Source organism: Camarhynchus parvulus, chromosome 3 (assembly GCF_901933205.1).
Source record: "Camarhynchus parvulus chromosome 3, STF_HiC, whole genome shotgun sequence".
NCBI classification, from domain to species: Eukaryota; Metazoa; Chordata; class Aves; order Passeriformes; family Thraupidae; genus Camarhynchus; species Camarhynchus parvulus.
Window position 1 is genome coordinate 2,089,626 of NC_044573.1, and position 18,317 is coordinate 2,107,942.

Here is an 18,317-nt window from a genome sequence, read left to right on the forward strand (position 1 = left end):
CTCGGCCACCTTCGCCTCCTCCTGCCTGGTCGGAAACTGCCGAGCGGCGCCCGAGCGCCCTGTCCCCCCCTTCGCTCCCGTCGCCTCCTCCTCCTCCTTCCCCCTCAGCAAAATGGCGGCGCGTGGAGTCCCTGGGAGCCAGTGAGTGACTCGGCTTCTCCTCCTCCTCCTCCTCCTCCTCCCCGCCGCTGCCGCCGCCGCCGCCACAGGCTCATTTGCATTGATCAGCCGCCCCGGATCCCAGACCGGCCCCTGCCTCTCCCCCCCCCCCTCCCCTTCTCTTCCCATTCCTTCCCGCCCCCTCCCTCCCCTCCCCCCCGGTGACCCCCGCCCCGGCCCCCATCAATCATCAATCAGCAGCACCGAGCGGATCAATCAATGGTCGGGAGGAGGCGGCGGCGGCGGCTGCTGCTGTTAATGAACAATGTGTGAGAGCTGCGCCGAGCTGCTGGAGGTGTTAAATGAGAGTAAGTGCGGCCGCCCTCCCCCGCTTCCCTCCCCCCGGGCCGGGACCCCGCGAACCCTCCTCTGCACCGGGTTACAGCCCCGCTTCGCCTCCTTGCTCGCCTCTCCCCGACCGCCTCGGGCCTCCCGGCCGCGGGGTTCCCTCTCTCTGCTGCCATGGAGGAGCTCCCTCCATGCCCTGCTCGGCGCTTCCTTCCCCCTTCCTTCCTTCCCCGCTCCCCGCGGCCTGGGGCGGGCCTGCCGCCGCCGTGTCCCCGCTCCATCCCCCCTTTCCCTCGGGATCCGCATCCCCGGCAGCCGCGGCGGGGCCTGGCCGGGCTGAGGAGCTGCCGGGAGCCGCTCCGGGGCAGCCGGGCCTGGGCTGGGTCCCTTTGAAGCGGCAGCAGCAGCAAAGGCGGCTCGGAGTGCTCCTGCCTCCCCCTCGCTGTGCCCGGCCTCGGTGCGCGGTGCAGGTGCTTTTCGGGCACCGATTCTCCCGAAGCTGTGAGGGAAGCGGCGCCTGGAGGAGCCTGGCTCGGCTTGGCGAGGTTGGGAAGCTGCTGCTGCTGCCGGGTGTTTGGCTTCGGGGGTGGTCTGTGGCTCCCTCCCGAAGTTTCCTCTTTCCGAGTGTTACCGGCAGGGTCGGAGGGGTGATACAGCAGGTGTTCCCCCCGCTGGCGCTGGAATCGGGAGCGTTTGGGGCACGAAATTCCCTGTAGGCCTCGTGTATCCCTTGGAACCTGCGCTCCGTGGCAGCCAAGGTACCTTCCCAGCTTCTCAGGAGCTCTGCCTCACGAACAAAGACGAAAAAACCACCATTTGTACGGATGCTGAGGAATTGAAACAACTTACCAGCTGAAGTTTGTGATTAGAGGGAAGTTTAACTACCTCGGATCTTAAACATGGCATTTTTCCTGGTTGCACTGTGCAAATCCTGTTCCAGCGGAGTGGAGCACAGAATGCTGCCTAGGACAGGGTTTGGGTAGAGTTGTCTTCACTCTCTGAGGCCCACTTCCATGTGCTGTTTGTTCTTCCCTAGGATCCTACAGGAGTTGAATGTTGGCCTCTTTTCTTGCTGGGGAATAGGGTGTTCAGTGATGACCAGCGTTTCATTTGAGAAGTAGAAATGTAGGAGTAAAAGTAACTTCTGAGAGAGTTCAGAGGCTGGAATAAATCAGATTATGTTGATATTACACACCAAATGGTTATTTAAACAGTAGGTTCAAAACAGAACTAAATTATCAATTGTATATGATGACAGCTGCTTGCTGGAAGAGAAAACTTCACTTGCTTTGGATGGATTGATAAGTAATCATTGCTTAAACTTGATTTGGATTGGTATGATCAAATAGGAAAATGTTGTAACATTAAATTTGATATTTCAAGGAATCCTTGAAATTCCAGTATGAATTGATTTTTGCAGATGTTTTAAGGTAATTGGGATTGATGAAGATAGATATTTTCCTATAGATAAAGCAATGTCTTCAATCACTTTAACAATTCTTTTTTAATGTAGCTATATATATATATATAAAAAAAACTGGAGTATGGATGATTTAATGGTTCTGCATTATATACGATATATCTCTGCTATTAAGTAGAAGGAAATATGTCTTTGAAAGTCAAACTTCATTAGGAAAATTCTGCAGTACTGCTGCTATGTAGTTAATTTCAAAAAATGCTGCTTAAGTGACATTAGGTTTGGCCTTCCCTTCAGAGCAAGAAGCCCACTGTAAATCAGCAGAACTGTTTGGTGTGTGTGTTTGGATACACAAACGTGATGGTGCTCCCTTCTCACTGCATGAGACTGAATTGTGAGAAAGGGATGGTTTCTTTTATAACTTCCAGCTGAGTTCTTTGCGTTCCTTGAGTAATAATGAAAGGTACATAGTGCAAAACTGATGTCAAGCTTTGGTTTTTAAACCATTGCAACAGAAGTGAAAAGTGGTAGTAAAGAATGAGGTCATGCCCGAAGTGTGTGAGCCACAGGCTGCCAGCAGCTTCCTTTGCTGCCCACGGAGCATTTGGGATCAGCTCTGCACCTGAACTCCCCAAGCAGGGTTTCCAGAGAGGCCCAGGGAACAGCATCTCCTTCCTTTTGGAATTTTCTTGCTCAACCAAACATTTTTACAAGGCATGCACTGGCCTTTGTCATCATTTGCTGTGATGTTTACAAACTAGGATTTGGTGTCAGTTGCTTGCAGGTGACTTGGAGAGGCAGTGACAGCAGCTCTCAGTGGTGTTTGGGAAGGAACACGTGGGCAGCTCCCTTTTCCTGCCTAGGAAGTTCCCAGCTGAGGGCTGACAGAAGAGTGAAACTGAGCAGCTCTGCCCCCAAACAGACACATTTGTATTAGAAACGTGTTAGTCCCGCTGCAGACTGCCCCAGTGTTAACCCACAGCCCCTAACTATGCAGAGCTGGGCAGTCTGGCCAGCAGTGACCTTTGGGGAGGCCCAGGGTTATGTCTTGGGAACACTCCAGCTCCTGATTTTGTCACAGGCAGTCAGTGGTCCTGGCTCTGGCACTCAGGGGCTGCCTGAGCTGCTGAACTGGACACCTGTGGAGTGGTAAGCTTAATTTTTTTGGCCAAAAGTGTGTAAGTATGCATGTATGTGTTTAACATACATTGCTGTGCTTAAGCATGAGAAGCAGGCAATATTCTGTGGGTGGAATCAGCACTGTTGGGGTTTTCTGTATATATTTCTTTTTCTTCTCTTACAGCATCTTGATTTTCAGCATTTGATCTGCATGTTCAACCCAGTAAATTCCCTGATCTTGAAGTTATTTCCTGAGAAGTAGTAATTTGAAGTTATGATTAGATCCAGGAACTCGATAAAATGTAAATTCCCCTATGAAATGTCCAGACTTTAGAGCACTTTTTGCACTATAAGACAATCTGTTCAATCAGAACAAACAGTCTTAATTTCTCACTGTAGGTTTCTTAGCATCATTTACATTATCCCAGGCAGGGTTTAATAGGAGTAAAGTCTATAAAGAGTCAGATTTTTCTTTAATTAATCTTCCACAATATAAACATTTTTAGTAGCCTTTAATAGAAGAAGAAAAAGGGAAGACACAATGGGCTGCTTTTTACGATAAGGCCACTTATTTGCAAAAGGCTTAAGAACAGATTCTCACAGCATTAATTATAGGGGCTCATTTAAATGTGCACAAATTTTAGAGCAAAAGTGCATTGAGGACATTCTGTGCTTTTGTGTTAATCTACAGCATTCTGTATCCCAAAATGAACCCTGATACACTTTGCATTCCTTGGTTTCTTTGGATGCCAGCTCTTGTCAGTCTAGGAGGGTTTATATTGAGTTTCACTTGTTCTTGAGCAGTATTTACATTTCTGTGCTGTCCAGAGGCCCTGCTCAGGACAGCTCTGTTTTGCTAGGCACTGCACGGATACCCAGATTATCTCAGCCCCAAAGTGAGCCAGAAACCACAGAAGTGGAACATCAGAGGTGGGTTTGGCTGTCTCAGGTGTCTCACAGGAGTTCTGCAGGTTGCTGCGTCCCGCTGGAGCCACGGGCATGGTTTGAGCTGCCTGGAGATCCACGCTGTAGGAGTGAGCTCTAACAGCACACCATCCCTGTGGAGCCTTCACTCCCAGGTGTTGAGGATGTGGTGCTCAGTGCTGAGTGTTTGTTGAGTTCAGGGCTGTCCTGGGGGTGCCTCTTCCTAGCTGGAAGTGCCAGTGAGGTTCTCAGACCTGTCCTGAGTCAGTGTCCCCACAGTCCTGGCCGTGGTGTGTCCCAGAGAGCCCAGCTCAGCTCGGTTGCTACGAGGTTTCCCTTTGGGACTGCAGCTGATCTTGATGTGTGTTGACTTAAAATCCCGTAGATGATTTTGGTTTAGGTTTTGTTTGTTCTTCTTGTTTGGCTTGGGTTTTATAAAAGTAAGAAACAAAGATTATAACATGGAAAAATAGGGTTTATTATGTAGTGGCAGCTGTGGTTTTAGGTTACCTTGGTAGGCCTCGGTTATTCCCAGTTCTTGGTTTCTGGGAACAAAGTTTGTTTTCTTCCCAGCATTCTGCTTCACTTTTTTCAATTACTACCTCTTCAGCCCATTTTTTTCCCAGTCAGCTCTGAAATCTTGTAAAATCAGTTCACACTGGTGATTAGAGCCTTCTAGATGTTATTCTACACCAGCTTGCAGGCTATTATTCTCCTTATGTTTTCTCTTTAGTAAACCAGAAAAATCAAAACCCCCAAGGACCAACTCAAAACAAACCCCCCCAGTTTACTGAAGCATAGGAGATGAATGTGGACTCACACTGTTGTTTTTTTCTCTGTTATCACAATCTGCAGAACTGCTCCCAGAGTGATCAGGTCCATAAAACACTTGAGGTGCTGGAGTGCTTGACTGTTTGTGTAGTTTCAGGATAGCCCTGAATTTGGATGCTGGAGATTCTTGACTCCTTGGCATGTTGTTCTGGCATGTAGGGAGTACAGAGAGTAGTCTTGGAGGTTGGGTTGAGGGTATGTTTACCTTGAGGTAGGTGAGAAATTGTGTTCCAAAACATTGCAGCATTCAGTTTGCTCTTTGGGATCTGGAGAGGATCAATATTTTATGCTGTGAGAACTCGGATATTGAGGATGTGCTATAAAATTATTACAACTATTGCATCATTAACATCACTTGGTCTCCAAGAGCTGCTCTCCCTTGTTCAGTGGCTACCTGTAAACTTCAGGATTGATTACTCTGGTGTTTTGTGCAGATCTAAGGTTTCATTTAGCTCTTTGATGATTCCTCTTGTGCAAAACTGTAGAAATTGTCTCTGTTGCATGGCTTTTTTCTTCTTTTTTTTTTTCCTTTTTTAAAAGATTCATCTTTTTTTTCCCGTAAGTGATATTTCCACGTTCAGAATCTCTGCAGAGATGCTATGGAGGATTTATTGGGGTAACTTCCCAGCCAGTTGGATATTTGCTGTCTCCTGGTGAAGAAAAGAAAGTCATTTGTTTATACCACTGAAATTCAGTAATTTTTTCATGTTTACTTTTGTCTTTGACCCTTTTTAAGGCAATGAGCAACCAGGCCTAAAGGAAAATGAAAATAACCTTTTCTTTGTAGCAGCATTGCCAAATTGCAGTTATGGACTGTAAAGTGCTACTCCAAATGAACTGGAGTAAACTGTGGGAAAAAGTGTAAGGGGAAACTTGTATCCTCACTAATTGTGAACTTTCTAAAGTGAAAGGGAAGGTGGCACTAAGACAAAGTTGGTTTGTTTGTAAAGCAATGGAAGGAAAAACTCTGTGTCTTTAATAGCTAAAAGGCTTCTATGTTTGGAAAGATATTTCAGCTTTTGTTCTGTACAATTATTTTGGTTCATGCTATTTGATGTGATCAGGAATGATTTTGTCCTGAGACTTTTCCTGTTCAGGCTGCTGCAAACTGGTTCCTTCTCATAGCTCAGGCCACTTGATCAGTGATGCTGAAGATGGGTTACATAAATGCTGTTCTGCTGAGTTTGGTGTGAGTTACACAGCACTGAGGTGTATTTACTGACATGCTTCTCTTTATATACAGGCAAATCTTCTGTTGGATAAGCACTTGGAGTAATATCCTTAAAGCCATGAGGTTCTAGCACTGTAGAGTAGTCAGGGGATAAGTTCAAGGAAACTGACGAAAGCAAGAAAGGAAAAGCATCCCTTGCTTCATGTCCAAAAGAGACTTGATCAGTGTAGAATGTGAAGTCATCATGTTTTCCACGCAGGAAGTCTTCCTGTTTGATCATTCTTTTGGTGTGTTTGTTGCTGTATTTCCCTCCCTAAGCATAGTTCTCAAGTCACCCAAGTCCCAAGCAGTTCCTGAGCCAAACCCAAGACAATGTGCTTTGGGCTGTCTGTGTGTTGTTGGTGCTGGTTCTGCCAGAGCAGCCCGTGGAGCTGTCCTTGGATGCAGAGGTGGTGCAGGGTGTTGTGGGCCACGGTGGATGCTCAGGCTCTGTCACTCTGGGGTTCAGGGAGCAGGATTCTGGGGAGCAGACCTGGCTCCATGTCCCTTGGCCTGCCTTGGAGGTGATGCCTTGGCTTTGGGAGATAGGTTTTATCTGCCAGGAGACACTTCAGGTGTTATGAACCTCACCCATTCCTTCAATTCATAGAATTCCTTTTTGCTTCTTTTTCTTCTGTGTTATTGCTAATACAGACTTTCTATGTTAGAGGTTTTAATTCCTTGCTTGATTTCTCCATGTCACTGCAGTTTGCTTCCATCTTTCTGTGCTCAACCAACATTGAGTCAGAAAAGCAAATCCTGGAATCGTGTTCTGTGTCCAAGTGATGAGCAGGCTGTGATTTGGCATTTTAGTGATTGGGAGGGAAGAGCAATGTTTATTTCTTGGTTCCTTTTATTTCCTCTGTTTTCTTCTCTGAGTTTTTTTCAGGTAGCTAATAGGGATTTCTGCAGCCCGAGCTACACCTTTGTAGTTGTCTGGATGCTGGGACAATGTGAAAAAGATTCTTACCATCCTCAGGAGCAAGTGGTTGTGCTGATTACTCAGTGCTGCTTGTAGTAACAGCATGCTGCAATTAAACAGAGCTGTGGCCATTTAATTTCTGCCGTTTAAGCTTATATTGAGGTGATTTCTTCTTTCATTTTGTGCAGCAAATTGGCAATTTCTTGAAAATGTGAAGAGGTGAGAAGCCATTCTTTCCACTTTGTTCCTTTCCTGGTATGGGAATTGATTTGCAATCTGAATGCTAAACACAGACATGCAACTGTGAGGATTTCTGTGGTGTTCTTAACATGTAGTAAAAATATCCAGCTTGTTGGGGATTGGCAAAGTTTTATTTCTGGAGTTGTTCAGGTCCAACACATCCAGTGGACAGTGGGCTTAGAGCTGCTCATGAGATTTAGTGCTGGAAGCAACTGGTGGAAGAAGTAGAAACTTGTCAGAAAAAGTCCTTGTGGAAAATGCACCTTTGGGAGTTGACCTTTCTTCAGCTAATATGTAGAAGGGCTGTGAGTAAGGCTTGAGAAACCCATGCCAATTGAGACTTGTTTCTAGATCAGCATCCCTGCAGATCATTGGTTCCCATCAAGCACGTGAGGGGCAAAACTTTTTTTGCCTTTTTCCACACTTTCCACACGTTGAAGAAGCCTCCAATTCATTGCACTGACTTCCACCTGAGAGTTTTTAATCTGTGGAATTGTATATAGAAACATGCTTTATGCTGTGTTGTTCAACACTCATTGTCTTCATCTTTCTGTTGTGCTGCTTGGCTCATTTTGGGGGGATTTGATAATTTTTAGCAAGAGTTTCTTTTCATCTTCAGGAAGTGTTCAGTTGCCTATTTATTATTCTGTGACACGTAATTATTGGATTCCTCATAAAAAACCCATGATTTTCACCAGCAGTGAAATTACTTTTAAGTGGGTGTGAACTGGAAAACTGGTATTTTTCAGAGTCGTTTTCTGCCTGTAGTATCTGTTCTTTGCAAATCTTGTCTTCAAATCTAATTCTAAACTCTGTGGGCATCAACAAAACTGACAGTGCTTTCACATCTGTGCTCTGTCTGCTTGGAGGAGCTATGAGCAGTGCTGGAATGGACAGTGGGACAGCTCCAGAAAAGCTTTAGAGGAGCCAGAATATCCATATCTGCTGAGGAATTTGGGAGATGGGCTGTGTGTGCAAGGCTTGTGGAGCACAGCCCACCCTGGTCAGGCACCTGGGTTCTGTTCTGACAGGAGGGGTGTGCTGGGCTTGCACTCTGGGCTCGCAGGCAGCAGCTGATAGGAGAGACTGAAAACTTTATTTTTCCTTCTTGGAGCTGTTGTGGGATAACACTGAGGAGTGTGAGCTCAAAAGCTTGGTAAAAGTAAGTTCTGCTTAGCTCAAGGATGGTGAGTGCAGTAAATCCTTGTCTTGACTTCTTTCACAGTTAATAACTGTTAACTGTTGCTGGTTTACTTTGGGTTGAACTATTTTTCCCTGTGAGCTACTTTTTTTCCTTTGTATTTAAAGAGAAACTTGTTCCACAGTATTTCAAGCACTAAGTGTCAGCGCTTGATCTATGATATTTAGAGTAGATGCAGTCTGATCAAACTGATCAGAAATTGCAATCGGTTTCCATCAGTGTTTTGGAAACTCAATGGGTCTGAGCAGCAGTGCCAGTTTGAGTTGTTCCAGAGTGACTTGAACTCAGTGTAGCCATAGCTGTACTTGCTGATATGAGACCTGTAAGAACATTTGTTTGTATCAAAATGGCACCTGTAAATACATTTTCTGGTCGTGGGGGATGCTTGTCATGAAACTTAACTGCTCTCTTGGATATGCTTGTATGGACCCTGTGCATTGCCTTCAGCCATCTCTTGTTTCTCTTACTTATTTCAACCTATCAGCTTTTAAAAATTATATAATTGGTTTAGCCAATAAATTACCTAATATACCATGTGTTTGAGAGGATTACTAAATACAGATTATCTGGCACAAAGGAATGTGAAATTTGAGTGTATATCTGAAAGTTGAGAGACAGTGACTTCATTGCTAGCCTGTCCTTTCTCAGAGTTTTATTATCCTTTCTGAATGAGTGTAGCTTGCACCTGTGCTGCTGGAAACAAATAAAACCTTGGAGTTCAAATGCTGAGCAAGCTCTTCCTGGGCTTTCAATGAACTACCTGAAGCTCCATTGAGGATAATGACCCATTGCCCATTTACCTCTCATCTCCTGGTTTAAGCAGCCTTAAATATACTCTGTGAGAAATGAATTAATCATATTTGTCTCTCACAGGTTTTGTCCCTGAAACCTGGAGCACAGTCATGACATGCTTTTGTTGTAAATCTACTGGTAATCTGTTGCTTCTTCTGGGCCAGGGTGGCTCAGTCCTGGGCCTTTTCTTTCTGGCTGTGGGGGAAAGCTGCTCTTGTTGTCTGAAAGTGATTCACAGCGTGCCAAGTAGTACAGCTGAACTAATTTGCAAAGTTCTCTCTTGAAAATAGAATGCTTCCTGCAGTAGGTATTTTAATTTTTGTATTCCTTGCTACTTTTAATTAAAACTGATAGAAAACCATTTCAGTTTTTGGAACCTTGTTCATGCAATTAAGTCTTTGTTCTACTTATAAAGTAGTTTGATAGACTGAGTTCTGTGTCTTCACCTTAAAGTAGTACTTAAAAAGAAGTTTAGAGCTGGAGTATCAGAGAAAATGACTCAAACCCAGAGTCATTCAAGTACTGATACATTATGTTATTGAAAGGAAAGAATGCAAGAACTCTCTTGTAAACTGAAGGCGAGCAGTCCTTTATCTGAGCAGTAATTTTGGCACTGACACTGTCAGCCCTAGCTTGGAAATTCACCTTGGGATAATTAGTGATATGCTGGGAAATGCTCAAATTATGCAGCGCTTGTCCAATCCTGTGCTGATTCCGTAAGAAACTTGCAGTGGCTGTTGTCAAAATATTATGATGGGCAGCCTGACTTTCCACATCTAGTATGTGTTTTGGTGATGTCAGGCAGACTTGATTGTGGAAATACTGCCTAAATTGAGCTGGGTTTTTTTGTTTTGTTTTGTTGGGTTTTTTCTTAATTGAAAGAGGAACTATGACAACTTCAATACAAAGAAAAAAAACACAGCCCTCCCAGAATTGTAACATCTTGTCTTGGAGTCAAAGGCAATTCACAACACTGAGTTAAAACAGGACTCGGAAATTGACTGCTACTTTTTTTTTTTTTTTTTTTTAACTCCAGTGAGTGGCATAGATGCTTTGAAATTGCTTTGTGGCCTTTTTTTCATGGTAATATGTAACTTGCCTTTCCCTGGAGAGGGAGGACTGCAATATCTTGGCTGTGAGAATCCCAAGATAACAGAAGCATTAGGAGGTGCAGTGCAGGGATCCCCCAGATCCTTCTGTGTGACATGACTGACATGGAAGCAGTGCTGAGGAACGCTGCTGGAGCCAGGCTCAGCCCTGCTGTGCTGCCAGCCTTCCATGGAAATGCAGCAGCCTGGACATCCCCCTGGCCAGGAGCAGCTTTGTGCATTCCTGCTGTGCTGGGCTGGGCCCAGGAACCCTCTCAGAAGCTGGGGGTATGAAAAGGACAATGTGGAGATTTCTGGTCAATCTTGGGCCAGCAGAGCCAGAGCAAGATGCAGTTTGGCCTGGTGCATTCCATTGCCAGCCAGATATCCCACAAGCTGGTCTAACCCATTTCCTCCTGGTGTTTGATCAAAAAGGCCATATGTGCATTAACAGTGTTTAACTGATGGCAGCTCATTCCGCTCCCTGAACCTGTGATGGGAATCTCCTTTGTATCCATTCCACTCAGACTGCTGGTTCCTCAGTCGTTGGCATAACCCAGCCTCAGTTATGTATTATGTATTAATCATTATATCAATTAATATATCAATATTAATCATAATTATCAATTATGTATTTCACATTCCCATCTTACCCCGGCCAGGTTGCCACTGTCAGGCATCTGTGGATTCAGTATTGCTGAACTTTGAGCTGTGCTCACTGAGTGGCAGAAGTGAGGTTGCATAGTGTGGTAACTTAGGCTGGGCTTTGTGTGCAGGGTGCACTGCTGCTGCTAGACCTGGCTCATGCTGCAGCACAGCTGTCCTACATTTCAGATGCTGTATCTAAGAAAATCTATTCAGATTGTGGTTCACTATGGTGGTTGTAGGGGGATAGAACATAAGTAAATAAAGATAATATAGAAAGTAATCTTACCCCCTGAAGAGGTGCAGCTGAGCCAATCATTAAGGGTTAGGAGCAGGCCTGATGTTAACAGGCTGCAGATGTAGCCAATAAGAAGGGTGTTATAAAAGAGTGGAGTGGTTGGTTGAGGGAACTGGAGTCAGTTGGCTGCTGTGAGGACAAGGAAGAGTCAGTGCCTGGAGGAGCTGCCTACAAGAAACATCAAGGAGGTACAAAACTCTAGTGATATGGAACCCTTGTGATGTAATGACAGTAGATCACTTGCACTGTAATGACAACAGGAGGTTCTGGGTAGAACCAGCTCCAATGTGCTGGGTAAATCTGGATATTGTCTGATAACTGTCATTTGACTGCATCTAAAACAATGTGGAACTGCTCCTGGGACCAGTGGCTGTGGTGAGGTCTCTTTGAGAAGGTGCAAGTCTTAAGATGCTCTCAAGAAGGACTTTTTATGTTTAGGTGGACATCTGCAGCCATTCTAAAGGGGGCATTTTAACCCAAACCCTGGCATGATGAAAACCTCAGGGTGACATCACTCCTACAAGGTGCCAGTTGTTAAATTGCACACAGCTGCCCAGGCCAGCTGCTGCTGCTTTGCTCCAGAGTGCATTAACTTGTGATGATTAAAGGAGGATGTTTGCTGGAGAAGATAGGGAGGTGGGATGGGAAGGGAATGGAGAGATTGAAAGAGAACTTGTTGGTGTTTGTAGAGGAGCAGAAGATAAAGGCAGCAGTTACCTGAGGTCAGCTGATTTGTTCTGGTGAAGTTTTATCTTGGAAGTGCTGTTTGGTTGGTGAACATACCAAGGCTGATTGTGCTCTTTGTGTAACTGTGCTGTGCACTGGAATACTGAATTAAAACTCCTCAGCTCCTTCTCATCTCAGGGTGTGAGGAATTACTCAGGTGCTGAATAACCAGCAGATGATGTTGGGGACACCAGTTCAAACTCCTTTTTCCTTGTTCTTTTGAGTAGCTCCTGTATTTCCATTCCTAAGAACACAGTACTGCTTAGACTTGCAAACCTTTGCCAGTTTTGTTGAAATTGCCTTTGTCCAAAAGTTTGTGTCTGGCACGATCACATTTTGGTTTTTTTTCTAGGGAAATGAGACTCTTAAAGTTGCTAATTCCTTTCTTTAAGCCACGATGTTGTCTTCAAAATATTTGTGTTTTAATATTTGTATACTATATAGTCAAAAAGTTGCAGGAAAGCGATCTATTTACCAAGGTGTAATATTTATAAATACAAGAAGTTTAGAGTTTGATGTAGACTTGAGATGAGTTGAGGTGTATTATGGGATGGAGATGGTTGTAGGTATCTGTAATGCTCTGGTGGTGTGGTGAGTGATCATCAAGGTAGCATTAAAGGCACTCAAGCACCTTAACCAGGCCATTATTATGGGATTTTATTGTGCTAAAATTTGGGGTTACAGATCTGATTGTTCCTGGCATTTGAACAAGTGCTTCTAATACCAAAGAATTAACTTGTTGTGTTTTCTAGTATGTTCTGCACTTGTGTTTCTCTTTGGTTATGTGTATCTTGTGGATATTCTGGGATGCTTTTGTGTTGCAGACACTGAGAGGGAGAAAGAAAATTTTATTCTCACTGAAAAGTTGTAGGAAGTTTGGCCAGTTGAACTTGAAGCTGACACTGTCCTATTAAATACTTATCAAGGATGGCTTCATAAAGGTTGGGAAGAACTCTGGAGAATCAATTTAAGGCAGTCATCAATTCTTTATTATAAAAATAGTAATTCTAATAGGTGAGAGTAGAAAGGGAATGGGAGATGCTGAACTCTGTGCCTATCATCTTACATGCTGTTGATCCTAAGCAAAAGAAACTCCCTACTAATCACTGAAAACATCTCAATGCATTGAAAAAATGTGCTGGGTCTCTGTGTGAGCAGTGGTACTCTCACAAAAAGTTATACATTTATATATTTATATATATACATATGTATATACACGTACAGATTTCTTTCAAGATTAGTATTATAGCTCCTGATGCTGTTTTGTTTAGTGTATGGCTCATTTCCTCTGGTTATTCTGTATCAGTGACCAATTCCTGATACTAATGTTCATTCTCCAAGTGATCTGGTCTTTCCCATGAAAAGCTGATAGCAGGTGAGGCTTGGGGGAGGGAGCACAATCCATATGCAACTGGCCCTTGTCACAGTTTGGAATATGGAGAAATTAGAGTAACAGGTCTTAAAAGAGTGTTGAATTATTTACTTTTGACTCTGTTATGTTGCTGGAAGTAGAGGAAGTGTGCTTTTGAAAATGGTGATTTTTGCTTGCCATTTGATTTTGTACTTGCTATGATAAGTGACCTTTGGATATAAGATATTCCCCACAAGTCCAGCATGATGGTTGTCCTTGAGGTCTAATTACAGTGTGTTCCTCTAGCTCCCAAGTTCTTGCTAAAAATGCACTTAGGGGCTTAGCTTCCTTTGGCCACAGTTGTGTTTTGAAATTGTATTGCCTGGTTCTTTGCAGTTGATTTGTATTTTTCTCATCTTCTGTCGTTTTCTTGGTTTAGTCAATTTATTTATAGGGGTTTTTCTGAGTCGAGGAGCTTGTGTTGTTTGTAGTACTGTAACACACTTTTAGCAAATCACCCTTCAGTGAGAGATTAGGTAAATCACCCAAGTTTTCATTTAGAGCTAGCCAAGTAAAACAGGAGACCGGGGAAACAGCAAGGAAATTCTCTTTTTTTATTTTTTTATATGAAATTATTTAAATTTTTACTTTGACCATGGTGTGTTTTGGCTTCTCATCAGCTACTTGAATAAACAATTACACTTCAGGTCAGTCTGTTTTGGTTTCTTTTTAAGAATATCTGAAAACTTATACACTAGAAGATGTTAAGTCAGGTTAGTTCTGAGCTCAGCTTTTTGTTCTGTGGTTTTATGTGATAAAAAGTTCTCTAACCCATCTTGTGACTCCTCAGTGAAATGAGCCCTTGCCAGTATATGGAAAGACCCCATTTCCTGCATTATATTGGTAGAATGTATTTAGCTGGAATTTACCTGCATCCTAGTTTTCCTTCTTTCTGTTGGTTACTTTTGGGTGTTTAAAGCCTTCAATATTCAGGTTTTTGAGACTCTACTAGTAACCACATCTCTGCCCACAGATGAGCAATGTTGGGGTGAAGTTGCTCCAGGTGGGGTGGGGCAATTTTACAACTCTGGTTACTCCAAAGGTGTTTACTTCTCCCAGCTTGATATTCCTCACACTTCCCAGCTTCCCCTGCTGCCAAGGTGCCAGCCTGAGTGTTCCATGGCTTCCAAAGGCAGCAGGAATGTGGGCAGATTTCAGCTGGACTGGCCAGTTGGGTCTGTGCAGTTCCCAGGAGTTCCTGCAGGAATGCTGATGCTGTGGGAAATGCATGGTACAGATGTTGTAGTGTGGGCTTCAACTGGGTGGTTGTGAAATTGGATCTGGTGCTGGGGGAAGGTGTCGGTGTGCATGGAATGGAGGAGGGAAAAGGAAGGACTCGAGGGTGGAAAGGTCTAAGAGGCTTTAGCTGAGCACTAAGAGTTGGTAGAACAAATGTAAGGAAGGAGCAGAAAGCTGAGCTCAGAGGTAGGGAAGGAGAGCATCTCTGACATTGCTGCCTTGTGAGTGCCTGGAGGGAGAAGCAGCCACTGCAGATGTGAAGGAGCTGAGCCTAGGATGGGAGCTGAGCCTAGGATGGGAGTGCCCCTGCTGAGACAGAAACTTAGAGATCCTGGAATGCCTGCCTGGAAAGCTCTGGAGCACATCTCAGCAGTTCTTGTTCCTGAGAGCCCTCTGGCAGATCTGAAAGGACGCAAGGGTAGCTTGGTGCATTCTGTGGGAATCACTGTCCTAGGTGTGAAACCAGGGAGAAGTCTTGGCCACCAAAATCAATTTGCAGGATGGAGGCTTGGTGCAGTAATTGGTTTTGGAAAAGTTTGACATGGTTGGTACTGCTGGGTCTGAAACAGTGAAAGTGTGAGAAAGTGGGGAGGCAGCAGATTGAGGAGTTTCTGAGGCATGGCAGAGAGTAAAGGACACGCTTTATTCCCAAAGTCTGGTTTAACTACTGGCCCCTTCAAGGTAGAAGAGAACTGATTTCAAAGGAGAGGCAAACATCATCATTTGGAAGTGAAATCTTGTAGCAAGGAAGTTCTTAGAGAGCTGACAGAAACCAGAAAGTGCCCAGGAATGACAATGAGTGCATTTGTTCCTATTGCTTTTCCATCTGTACTTTCCTCAATGAAAAAAAAGTCTTTGAAATGCTTCAGAACCAATTGTCTCTGCACTTGGAGCTGCATGTGCCCCTAAACAGAGGTGTTGTAAATCAAGAACATCCACAGAGCTGATACTCTGAGGAACTCAAAGGCCTAAGACTGAAATTTTGGTTGTGAGGATGCAAATTAACTGAACAAGATAATTTCTGCTGAGGAGCAAAAGAGAACTGGAGCTGAAGTCCAGGAGGAGAAGCCCTGGCACGTGTGTTACTGCCACTTTTGGGGCTAAGCTCCATGGAAAACTGCAGCCTCCCTGGGGTTCCTCCTGCATGGAGCCTCCTGCCTTTTCAGGAATAAACCCAGGATTATTTCTAGGTACAGAAACCCAAAGGGAAATCATCTCTGTAGCCACTGTATTAATTAGCAGTGATTAATAAATAGGACCAGTAGAAGTTGGTCAGTGTGTGAGATGGAGAATGCATAAACAGGGAAATAACAGGTTCTCCAACTTGTGCAAATACCTCCCTATTTTTTGACATCAGTTTGGCATTAGTCTCAGTATTTCCATAACTTCTCTATTCTGTCTTCTTCACTTGGCAATTGTAGCTTTTAAAGACCCAGTTTGCTGAACTTACAGTTCTTTATAATCTCAAAGAGGGTAATTTAAGAGTGATTCAAACTTTTGCAATGAAAAGGCTGCTCTGTGAGTTGCAGTTACTCCTGCTTGTTGGAGTGGGGTCATGTGGGGGTGAGGGAGGTGTTAGAAATGTATGTGTGAGATCCTACAAGGTAAAATCACCTTTGTTGCTATTAAATTGTCAACAATTTTTTTCTGTCAAGTTTGAAGGAATTCATCTTAGTGAAACAATGCTCACAGAATTGGGAGAACAGAAGTTTTATGAACCTTTGATGCTGGGCAGGGTTTTTTTGGTGGCTTTTTTTTTTTTTTTCAGATACTATCTATAGCTAAAGATCTGTCTTTTGTGGTAAGCTTGACCTAAATTGTGTGATGGAGTTCTTGGTTTCTTCAGCGCTGTGCTCTGGCTTTCTGAGAGTTAAAAGGTGATATTGAGTGATTCCCATCTTTTAGTCTGCTTCTCCATCTTGAGCTGTGTCCAGTGTTGTGTAGGATCTTCAGAGCCTTCTAGGAGCGAGACAGAAAAGTGGTTTTAAAGTTTGATGGTATCCTGCTCAGAGGCTGCTTTTTGGGTAGTTTTTATTTGTATGTATGCATATGTATGGAACTGTGGATGTGTGTGCATACATGATGTCCTTATTTCAAAGAAGTCAGAAGTATTTGTTCAGTGTGATTATTCTGTGAAGTGGTTTTCTTCTGAGCTTTGCTTTCTGGTCCATGCCCACAGAGTTTCATTAGCTTTTGGGAACCTGCATGGATGGATCACACAGGACCTTGCAGGGCTGAGGTTGGGGCAGGGATGCTGAAGAGCTCAGTGCTGTTGGAGAGCCTTTCTCACAAAGTTTGCTTGAGAAGTGGAGTTGTGACTGTGTGATACTTGAAATGCCATGTGAAATGTGGAGATGAGAGCTTAGATGTGTTATAAATGCAAGGATCCACTTCAAAGGAATGCTGACCTTGATTTGTGTAGCAATTAGATAATTGTACAAATGTTTGGAGGCTCAGGACAAGGAGGAAGCAGGAATTGTGCCCTGGTGGCTGGGGACAGCTGTGTGGCCAGGAGGCAGAATCCAGTGCCCTGGGATATAACCAGGTGCTGCCTAAGTGGAGCTTGGCCCTACTGATGTTGGCCTTATTGGAGTGTAGAAGGATTTTTGGAGGGAAGTGGGACATTTGATAATCCCTCAGTGAAGCATTTGGGGTTTGAACTGAGTACAGAACTGTTCTGGTTTCCTGTGTAACAAATGTGGTAAGCCTTTATCATTTTGCCAATTAGTGATTCATTATGGTTAAATGTCATGATAGATGGGTCTGTATTTGAAAGCAGTGATCATCAGCTCGGTCTGAAATAACCTTATATGTACACAGCACATTGTTCTTATCTTGAGAGTTCTGTTGTGGTTTGAGTTTTATTTGTTTGTTGTTTTTCTCAGTCTTTATCTGATCAGGAGAAGGAAGTGGAGGTCTCAGGGTCATCTCAAAATGCAGGCATTTAAAAATCTGGGGGGGGAAAAACCCCAGCAAAACAAAAGACCAAACCCAAGGTGTCTGGTTAATGAGTAAAGTTGTTCAAAGTTCATACTTGAAAGTGCACATCAATCAGGAGTTCCCAGTAAAGCTTATGAGGAATACTTGATAAAAATAGAATTACAAGAAGGGTCTGTTCTCAATCACAAACCTTTGGAGCAGTATTCAAGAACATTGTGCACTTTGAGTTTCCAAGTCACCTTCATCTAAACCTCGTTAACCAAATCTACAAGTTTTTGTTTCACTATTTATTTTCTGTGCTATCAAAGGTAGTTTCTAATAACAGAACAAGTGCACATTGGTTTTTTTTCCTCCTAAAAAATGTGTTAATGTTTTTGTTTCTGTGTTTATGTTTTTGTTTTCTTTAGTATCAGACATTGAAGGTGGTGATGCTTTGCAGCTCAGAAAGGAACATGCCCTCAAGATATTTGCTTACATCAATTCGTGGACGCAAAGGTAATTTTGGATTGAGTTTGAATGCTGAGGATGCTGAATCTCAACAGCAGCTTTCCCTTTTTAAAATACAGTAGAGTGCTTAGAATTAGCAAATTATTAATGTGGAGCTAAGTGATACCTGGAGAATAAAGACTGTTTTACTATTAGGAAATAAAAACAAACTCGTTACCCAGTGCATTTTGGGAAAAGCATGTTTTGAATGCAGTTAGCATTCTGGATGCTGTAATAATTGTGTAGAAAAACAAACTGCTCTATAGTGGTGACAAACAATGTGTCTTGCTGCTTTAACATGAAATTTTGGGACCATCTTCTGCAGAGGCAGGGTAGGGTAAGAGGGATTTAAGAAAAGGTGACTGAATGGAGCCATCATGT

At 43.6% G+C, this 18,317-nt stretch overlaps 1 protein-coding gene across 7 annotated transcripts in view; it reads left to right on the plus strand.

The window, feature by feature from the left end:
- The first annotated feature begins 301 nt into the window (after window positions 1-301).
- USP34 (ubiquitin specific peptidase 34) overlaps window positions 302-18,317 on the plus strand; it is a 115,382-nt gene continuing 97,366 nt past the window's right edge. For all 7 annotated transcript variants that reach the window (XM_030945007.1, XM_030945012.1, XM_030945010.1 and 4 more), the window contains exons 1-2: window positions 302-467; window positions 17,858-17,945. In XM_030945007.1, coding sequence (XP_030800867.1) covers window positions 425-467; window positions 17,858-17,945 — 131 coding nt within the window. In that variant the 5' untranslated portion in view covers window positions 302-424. The remainder of the gene's footprint in view (window positions 468-17,857; window positions 17,946-18,317) is intronic.